The sequence below is a fragment of the Engraulis encrasicolus genome, chromosome 13 (genome assembly GCF_034702125.1).
Source record: "Engraulis encrasicolus isolate BLACKSEA-1 chromosome 13, IST_EnEncr_1.0, whole genome shotgun sequence".
NCBI lineage: Eukaryota > Metazoa > Chordata > Actinopteri > Clupeiformes > Engraulidae > Engraulis > Engraulis encrasicolus.
In genome coordinates, this window is record NC_085869.1 from 27,160,859 (window position 1) to 27,170,710 (window position 9,852).

Here is a 9,852-nt window from a genome sequence, read left to right on the forward strand (position 1 = left end):
AACTGGACATCTTAGTAATGTAATGTAGTGTAATGTAATGTAATGTACTGTACTGTGCTGTACTAGTAATGTAGGAAAGCAAGATTATGGAAATCTGAATTCTTGATTTTATGAATAACCTGAGCACCGTCACAAGAATCATCAATACTTAACAGACAGGTCATTATTGATCATTACTGATGATTATTTAGCCTTGCTCTCACGCAGACCCTTCGTGCTTCGTGCATCTTTGTTAAACTTTGTGAACAACCATCGCGTGAGAACCAGGTTAATCATTATTAGAAAGTTCAGAAATAACTCCTCAGGAATCAGTGTTATATGCAGGAGATATATTCAAATCTTTGAGAGGACAATACAATGTGTGCAGGAAAAGTAGTGGCACATTACAAGAACTGTAATGTGTTACATTTATTATACAGAGGAAACGTCACTTCAATATCACAGGCAATGCATCTCCTCCATAATGTGCATGATACAAATAAACAAAACTGGATATCACAAAATATGACATTAACACACACTGCAAACCACACATCACACTGAAATACCGCCTGAAAATATCGCTAGGTCATCTCTACGGCAACTATATGTACAGGTGGCATCACTATGGAGACTCCATGGAAACCAGGTTGACAGGTGACACATCACGACAGGTCACTCCTCATCACCGGTCTAGAGTTACTATAGAGTCTCCATGGTTACCAGCTCATGAGAGGTCGCACCTCATCACCTCGCGGAGGAAGACGGTGGCGTAGCAGGACGAGTTCAGATCAAACGACAGGTGCAGCGCAGGTGTGTGTGTGAGGACAGGTGTGTGTGTGAGGGCAGGTGTGTGTGTCTGTTCTGCTGGGGCAGGAGTGGGCGTGAGCTGTGACTGCCGATCCACATCATGTGTGTCTTCGGCAGGGAGAAGTGTGAGGTCGCGGTGCGCGTCTTGGCCAGGCGAGGGCGTGGGGAGCGTGTGTGCGACGTTGTGGTGTGGGAGCAGCGTGTGTGTGAGGTTGAGGGCGCGGGCCACTAGGGGCCGATAGCAGCCCGGAACGTTCAGCTTCAGAGCCGGAACGCGGAACCGGCAGCTCCCCAGTCCGTCCTGCTCCAGCCGCTCCCGGTACCAGGAACCCAGCACGTTTTCCGGGTACAGAACAGAGTTACCGGGCATCGGCAGAACCACCTGCAGAACACAACGCGAAGTCAAGCTGAGGCGGACGGGGAACCGTACGAAACAAAACATCATGGCGGAGGAGGAACCATACAGAAACATGGCATCAAACTAAATAGAAAGGGAAGGATCATACTATATCATAGATGTATCCATCAACACTTGTTCCAGGTCATGTTAAAATTGTCTACCTTAACTGACAGAGTATGTTTTCTGCATTGGTCTATTCCAACTCACAGAATGTCTTTTGCACAATTACCTTTTTTACATTTATTATCTCTACTATTTTATTTTATTTTCCCCTCCCTGACTATTCCTGTGTTATTTGTGTCTTGAAATGTCCATGTGGGCATTTGTGTATTTGTGTATTTACGTAATTTCCCCCTGGGGATCAATAAAGTTACTCTACTCTACTCTACTCTAAGGAAACAGAAAGAGAGAGAGAAAGAAAGAGTGAGTGTGTGAAGAGAGGAAGTGTGTGTGTGTTCACCTGTTCCAGTGAGAAAATTCCCTCTTTTGCTTCAGCTGCAGTCACCACGTGCACCTGAAATTACACAACAAATATTGATCATATTATCATGTATATTATATTACAATGTGTACAACACAGCTGCTGTTGCCACGAGTACCTTAGGGGAGTTATATATTTATCACAATATATAATATGTATAATCTATTATCTACAAAACTTTCTACAATAGTCTTTTCTCTTCATTTTCACACATTGAATGACAGTTATGTATCATAATGTGCTACATAAATGCTAATTCTTCTGTAAATATGTAATGCACCAACATGTCATCATGCATAGGCGTATCTATGACACGCTGATTTGAACCCACTATCGCGTGTGTCCAATACGCATTTCCAAGTTAAAGCGTGCTCCACAACGCCCTGTGACAGGTTAGGTTTAGGGGTGGTTTTAGGTTTAGGCACAATTTAGGTAGAAATTCGCCTAATCTCGCTGTTCTTGGCAAAAGTAAAGCAGCAGAAACATTGCTTTACTGAGAGGTTAGGTTTAGGGGTGGTTTTGGTTAGGGCACAGCAAAGCATATTTGGGTTTAGTAACAGAAATGCGCTGTGACAAAACTAAATCGCCGACACGGCGAGAAAACTGTGCAAACCTTGTCACGTGTCAAAAGTGCATGAAAACGCTTTACCGTTGTGCTGAGGAGCATGCCTTAACTTCAAAAAGTGTCACACCAACACGCTGAATGCACTAGCGTGCGATACATACGCTAAAGCATGATGACAGCCTGAATGCACATGCATAAATACTGTATATCATGCCCAACATTTAAAATCTTAGCACCGTTCTATATCAACACTCATCTCAGAGCCCAAAATGGTATATAGGGCCACACGGTTATTGATTGTGTATCTGCAGTGTACTGCATACCTGTCAACTTTGAGCTCCCAAAATTCAATGGGTTGACAGAGACGGATTGGACGGTGCGTTCTACTCTGCTCTTCACAACAGTGCACGTGCAGACAGTCCTGTCTAAAATCCCTCAGCACACGTTTTACAGCGTGCAAACAATGCAATGAAAACAAAACAATGAAATGAGCGCAATGAGTTTCTTCTTGTTTTGTCGCAAAAGCTGTCTGTTCGTGCAAAACTTCGTGCTGTTACACATTGTGATTAGGTTAATCACATGATTCGCTGTTCCGAGGCTGTTAACTGACGGTTTCTGAAGAAAAGAGTGGGCGCACAAGCGCTACGGAGCTCGAGGGTGACAGCTCCTATTTTCAAGGAACTTCAATTCTTGGTGGCATCTAGCAATCTTTTGGCAGGTAGCTTGATAAGCAAGACCCTCTGTCTCTGTCTTCAAGAGGGGGTGTGGCTCGTCGGACAGGGCCGTGGGTATAGTTACTGGACCGACGGTGTTTTTTGATAATGTGAAAAATCCGGGATAATGTCAAATCAGGAAGAAATCGGGAAATGGGTCAAAATTAGGGAGTTTCCCGGGAAATTAGGGATGGTTGACAGGTATGGTGTACTGACCTCCAGGCCTGGCCCAGCCCTTGGCGCTGCAGCATCCCAGGTGAGGTCTCCCTGACTGGGCCTGGTCCAGACGAGGTCCCCTTGAACCGGCCTGGTCCCCAGCTGCTGTATCCTGTGGGCTGCCGCCTGGTTCCATATGAGGCTGCAGTACGCGTGGGGGTAGAAGCAGCGCGAGGCGTGGGGAAGACTGAGCCACGCGCGACTGGCGCCCTCTGCTGAAACGCCGTAGCGGTGCAGTGCGCGCAACATCAGCCGCTCACGGGCCTTGAAGACCGGCATCAACGCCAAGGCCTCTTTAGCATTACCTAGCGGAGAGATGAGGAGAGGTGGAGAGGAGAGGAGGACAGGAGAGGAGGAGAGGAAAGGAGAAAAGAGAGCAGAGAGGATGGGAGAGGAGGAAAGGAGAGAAGAGGAGAGGAGGAGAGGAAAGGAGAAAAGAGAGCAGAGAGGATGGGAGAGGAGGAAAGAAGAGAGGAGAAGATAGGAGAGGAAGAGAGGAGAGGAGAGTAGAAGAAAAAAGGAGAGAAAGGGGGAGAAGAGGGGAGGAGAGAAAGATATTACAAACCGACATCCACGCCAGCAACTCCTTGTGTGTGTATACCTGTGTTGAGGTAGTTGTCCGTGTGTGTGTGTGTGTGTGTGTGTACCTGTGTTTTTGAACTGTGTGTGTGTCTACCTGTGTTTTTGTAGTGGCGTTTGGCTTTATTGGGCAGGTCGTCTTCATCATCTGGAGTGAAGAACAAAGATATGGCAGCCTCCTGATGACACAGACACACACGCGCACACACACACACACACACACACACACACGTCGAGTAATGTAAATATTCGCCAGTTATACAGTACATTACCGGTATTTAAGGTAGATAATATTTGTAAATTGCAGACACACACACACCTGAAAAGGGAGTGCAGACACACACATTGCAGACACACACACACACACACACACACCTGAAAAGGGAGTGCAGACACACACATTGCACACACACACACACACACACACACTTGTCATTCTCACCATGTCTTCCTTCAGCAGAGCCAGTCCCACTCGGTCCGCCTGGACGCTCTGACTGTTGCCAAAGCGCTGAGGCCCGTAGTAGTTAATGAAGCCCCGACGCTATGGAGGAACAGAACATATACAGGTCATAACGGTTTCCAGAAGCCAGCACATGCTTCTGCCCATACCCAATGACATTTGTTTTTGATATAGAGCTAGGCCTATCCTGTGATCGCGAAATTATTTTGCAAATGGGCTTGTAGCAGGCTGAGGCGAGGCAATGCGAAGCGCAATGCTCTTCAGGAAACCTGCCCCATTCTACTTCTGATTGGTTAAAATGACACCGTCAGTGTTTAGCCTACCTTTCACTTCACTGGCAGACAAATGCACATGGCCGAAAGCAAACTTTTTATTTATCTTTTTGTAGGCTTGACTTTGCCTCGCAGTAAATAGCAATATTTCAAATTCTGCGGAAATGAAAGGCGGTAACATTTTTAGACCTGGGTAAAATAAGTTTAAGACCTAGGGAGGAAAATTTGGCTGTTTTTTAGTCTTTTTTAGGCCTAAAATTACAGTTTATGAATTTGAGACTTTTTTAGACCCTGTATTACATACAGGTTAACATAGATGGGACCAAGTCACTCATTTGCAAGTCACAATTAAGTCTTTTAAGTTTTTCATGTAATATTTTCACATACAAATGCAAAAAATGGAATGTATTTCGACTTGACATGCAATTGCAAACTAACACTGTCGTGTCCAAGTCAAGTCTCGAGTCCGAGACAAGTCAGAGTCAAGTCACAAGTCATTCCTCATATTGCCAAGTTAAATCTCAAGTCATCAATTTATTACTTCAGTCTGACTGGAGTCCAAGTCACAAGTCACAAGTCACAAGTCCACATCCCTGCAGACTAGCATGCTGTCTCATTCAGTGATCTAGTGCTCTTACTGTTGCAAAAGCGCTGCATCCCGTAGTAATTAACGATTCATTCATTAACAAGGAATTAACACACATTATATACAGGTTATATGTGTTTAATGCAGCCTATAACTATGCTATTCATTAGAGCTTCATGTAGCGCGTTGGAGTGTTGCCAAACCGCTGAGGACCATGGTAGTTTATAAAGCCATATGACCACTTGTTACACGGATGAACCTGCTGATGTTCCACACTGTCGTCACGGTTCCCAGGGGAGTATTTTTCTCTTCGCATCACAAACCACTCAGAATTGCGGCGTGCACACCGATGGCTGGTTCAAGATTAGGTGCGGGAACGGGTACCGGCATGTTTCTTGAGTGCCCAACTGTCGCCCCTTCATGTCCCCCCCATATCTCCCCTGCCGGAGTCTCTTTACTCCCCTGCCGTCTCACCTTGGTGTCCTCCACGGCTTTGTTTACCAGCGTCTCCAGGTCACCATGGCAGCTGTTGTCATGGAGCTTCAGGTCCCTGATGACGATGTCAAAGTGGTTTCCCTTCAGCCTGCCCAGGTGTAGTGGCTCCGACGCCGCGTGGATGCCAGACAGGTGGATCCCTCTCGACACAAACTCAGACGCCTTCTCTTTCAGTCTGGAGGATAACAAGACAACAATTAACTATGTCTTGGAGAAAAAATATTAAAAAACAATAGAGCAATAGTATTTTTTGTTCCACTGAATATAAATCATTTCATTTTTATGTGATGCATAGGGGTTTAAGGATCACAAGAAATTAATAACGATTACTATTGCAATTTGTCCGATGTTTTGCCCTTTTTTCTAGCTGGATTAACTGGACTACAGCGTAGTGTAGTGTGCTGGGTGGTGTAGTGTGTGTGTGTTACCTGTGTACTGAGAACTTCATCACCACCATGTCCTGGTGAGTGACTGCTATCCTGTCCTAGTGTGTGTGTGTGTGTGTGACTGCTCTCTTGTCCTAGTGTGTGTGTGTGTGTGTGTGTGTGTGTGTGTGTGTGTGTGTGTGTGTGTGTGTGTGTGTGTGTGACTGCTCTCTTGTCCTAGTGTGTATGTGTGTGTGTGTGTTACCTGTGTACTGAGACCTTCATCACCACCATGTCCTGATGTGTGACAGCTCTCTTGTCTTTAGTTCCTGCGTAGCTGAAGTCACACGGCAACACGTCCAGAGCCGCCGCCATCAGACTGATCGCCTCAAGAGTCTCAAGATTATCCTTACGCAGCACAAACCCTGCACACACACACACACACACTGTAAATATCAACAATGCAAAAACCCCGCATGCGCGCACACACACAAACTGTACACTGCACGAACCCTGCTCGCGTGCACCCACACTACATATTTACATGACACAAGCCCTATACAAACTCACAGTACGCAACACAATATTTAAGATGGATGTGCTGCCTGGAAACGAAGTGTTGCTGAAATCAGTGAAGAATAAAATCCTGTGGAATGCACCACTTCTAAACCATCTCTACTGACAAGACTGCATTCAGTAATTTATTTACTTACTTATTCACTAATTCTCTTCAAGTTCTACTGACAACATGCCTTTTTCAATAATTTGCTCACCTGTGTATGTGACGTCCACACGCTCAGCATCAGCAGCAGACCTCTTCTTGTTTGGCCTCGTGCGCTCTCTTAGCCTCGCGGTGATGAAGCTTCCCGTTTCGTTTGTGAAACTTTTCGTTTCAACCAGTTTTCCAAACCTGACGGTGATGAAGTGATGGACAGAGGTCCTGTGCTCTTTGCTGCCATCAGGTTGGAAGGAAAAAGAACTTCCCGCCACCTTGGCATCGATGAACCGAAAGAACTCCTCGCATTCCAGCTCAGACACCAGAGTCGCGAGCTTCTGGAAGTCGGGATTCTCTTTAACCAGGATCTCTTCCTGGTTGGTTACAGTCATTAGAAAGGGGTAGTTGTGGCGCACAGCTCGGTGGACACTGGCCCTCTGTGTTTTATCGCTAAAGGAGCCCAGAGAGAGATGCCCCAGAGCTGTCTCACCATGCCCACCATCTCCAAGTCGGAGCTCAGTGGTGAACTGGTGAAGCTGTTGTGAAACCGCGGGTCCCAGAATCACTCCGAGATCAAAACAGTCAGAACTTACGATACTGTCATGATCATCATCGACATCTTTATCCTGATTGCTGTTGTTATGGCTGTGTGTGGTTTTCCCAGAGCCTGAAGTAGATAGCGCGTTCTCTTCTTCCACCCTTGCCCGTTTGGGTTTGTGGCATTGATCATTCCCTTCGTTGCATGGTGGTGATTCTGGTTTAGCTTTGGTTACCTGCTGCCCGTGAATATTTATTTCTGTCACAACAAAATCTTGAATGCAGTTTTTAATGGTACCGACGAAACCTTGATGGTCGGAGAGGAAAGTGGAGGGTAGACAACGCGCAGGCTCCTGCATTCTGCGGTCAGCCGGTGCTGGTGCTGGTGCTAGAAAAGACGCCAACTTAACTCTGTGAACCATCCGAAGACAGGTAGGCCTACAACACGTAACAACAGCTATTCGTACTATCATTAAGCAACCACCGCTGTAAAATAGTACAATATTTGTATAGACAAGTGAGCATTTACTGTGACGAGGAACTTTTCGTACCCTACCCACCAGTATCCACATGTGTTGTTTGTGTTTACTTCCGTACCACGTGACCTCACCGTACCACGTTCTTAAAGAGACACGGACCTTTTCCTGTTTCTTACATGTGTGTGCATGTTGTTATACAAATACATACACGTAGACTATAACTATAAAGTAATTCAAAACGAATTATCTGACCTGTTGGGTGAGCTGACAAGTGCGTGTATTGCACTCGCCAACACTCCCGCAGACGGGAACAGTGGAATCAGCGTGGTTGTTAGGGGTCGTTGCTAAGACACAGATGTGTTCAGGAAGCGCTCAACGCCGAGAATCATGGCAGAGATTTGATGAAGAAGAGAGAAGAGTGCAGACGTAGCCTATTTTATTCATGCCGTGCGTAAGGTAGGGCCTACATTCATCGGATATATATTTGAAGAAGGAATGCATTCGACCGTTCACTCTCACTTCTTTTAATCTGATTTTAGTGAAAGTACCCTTCTGTTTTGTAGCCTAGATTGGCGCATTCCCTGGAAAGTTTGGGCATATGACCTCCCAACACACGCCTCTGCTGAGGCGTCCGCTACCTCCAAAAGAGTTGCCGCCCCTCAAGCCCCCTCCGTCTCCTCTTCTCTCCGGTGAGTGAGCTCGTTTATATACTAATAACTGGGTTATTGGAATAAACAAATTATTGGAGTAGAGTAAAATGTTTATTGTCGTTTACATGCAGTCTCTCGGTTGCACTTTCCACTCAAGTGTAGGCCTATGACGAGCCCTATCTCATGCATTTCGTGAAATGTTCACGAAAAAAATAACTTTAATTTTCGTGGTGCATTCACGTTATTGCCCGTTTTTCGTGGTTGGGCAACGAAACGCTGCCTATTCATTTGAATTGCCCCACTGCTGCTATGGTTATCCAAGCGTCTGCAGGGGCGGGGAGGGGGTGCTGACAGAACACTGCTCGGGACTCACTAATTCGACGCCCTTTCGGTACTTACGCCTTATGTCCCCTAAACCTAAACCTAACCCTAACCTTAACCCTAAACCTAAACCTAACCCTAACCCTAACCCTACTTAACCCTAAACCTAACCCTAACCCTAACCTTAACCCTAACCTTGACCCTAAACCTAACCCTAAATTGCTTGTTTGAAATGTTTGATTACCATGTGACGGTACCGAAAGGGCATCAAACTAGTGGGTCGCTAGGCAGCAGTCGGGCAATTCAAATGAATAGGCAGCGTTTCGTTGCCCAACCACAAAAAACGGGCAATAACGTGAATGCGTAACGTAATTTTTTTCGTGAATACTTCACGAAATGAATGAGATACGGTTGCTATGACACATTGACTTCTACATTTCAAGAAAGTTTTGATATTTTCCTCACTTTTCAGCATAGATGTCAAATCACGGTTTTGCATGTTGTCTTAGGGAAGGTACAGTGAAATCAAAGCCCAAATTGGATATGGAGGGAATTTTCAATTTCACCGACAGTTAAGTTATTGAAGAATATTAGGCTAATAACATGTCATTTCCAAACATGTTGCATCAGGGATGTTCTTCAAAATATCTAAATATTTAGTTTGATATGGTTTGTAGGCTATACATTAACCACCAAGTAACAATTAAAACCTAATCACTCAAGCACATTTGCATTTTATCACAAAAAACGTTTAAAATATAATTTCCATCACAGTCATTTCCATCACATTATGGTGGAAATGACAGTGGTGTGGTGGATATTGGGGGGGGTCTGTAATTGATATTCCTCTGGCTGGTTAAGATGTTGAATAATGCTGTAAAATGTGTCACGCAGAAAAGAGAAATATCCTCTGCACTCCTGTAAGTTACTTCACAATCTGGTGCGTCATGGGAAAGGACTAGTTATAACAGGCAAAGAAGAGTCACAAGAGCATCTTTAGATGCAGAATTTTTCAGTTTTATTGGGCAACTGGCAAGACTAACATTTCAATATGAAGACTTTGAAGAAGACGTGACAGCGTTGAGACGTTAGTCTTGCCACTTACCCAATAAAACAGTCAAATTTGAAGATACTCCAGTGACTCTTCTTTTGTGGTATAATGTGTGTTTGCATGTGATAATAACGTGTTTGTGATAATAATACGTGTGTGTGTGTGCGTGTGTGTATCA

The 9,852-nt window shown here is 45.1% G+C and overlaps 2 protein-coding genes across 4 annotated transcripts in view; one reads left to right on the plus strand and one right to left on the minus strand.

Annotated features, from left to right (window-relative positions):
* Window positions 1-362: 362 nt before the first annotated feature.
* pus7l (pseudouridine synthase 7 like) lies at window positions 363-7,985 on the minus strand. Of its 3 annotated transcripts, none has more exons than XM_063213584.1 (9): window positions 7,905-7,985; window positions 6,695-7,561; window positions 6,187-6,346; window positions 5,536-5,731; window positions 4,186-4,284; window positions 3,841-3,922; window positions 3,165-3,469; window positions 1,650-1,703; window positions 363-1,171 (listed from the first exon to the last, which is right to left on the minus strand). In XM_063213584.1, the coding sequence occupies exons 2-9, from the start codon at window positions 7,530-7,532 to the stop codon at window positions 707-709; spliced, it is 2,199 nt and encodes a 732-aa protein (XP_063069654.1). In that variant the 5' UTR covers window positions 7,533-7,561; window positions 7,905-7,985; the 3' UTR covers window positions 363-706. The 3 variants fall into 3 exon arrangements, with proteins under 3 accessions (XP_063069654.1, XP_063069653.1, XP_063069652.1); XM_063213583.1 differs by having other exon boundaries at window positions 7,734-7,941; XM_063213582.1 differs by having other exon boundaries at window positions 6,695-7,941.
* A 25-nt stretch (window positions 7,986-8,010) lies between these two features.
* The window catches only part of LOC134460938 (uncharacterized), an 11,171-nt gene continuing 9,329 nt past the window's right edge, over window positions 8,011-9,852 (plus strand). The window contains exons 1-2 of the mRNA XM_063213585.1: window positions 8,011-8,108; window positions 8,216-8,341. Coding sequence (XP_063069655.1) covers window positions 8,251-8,341 — 91 coding nt within the window. The 5' untranslated portion in view covers window positions 8,011-8,108; window positions 8,216-8,250. The remainder of the gene's footprint in view (window positions 8,109-8,215; window positions 8,342-9,852) is intronic.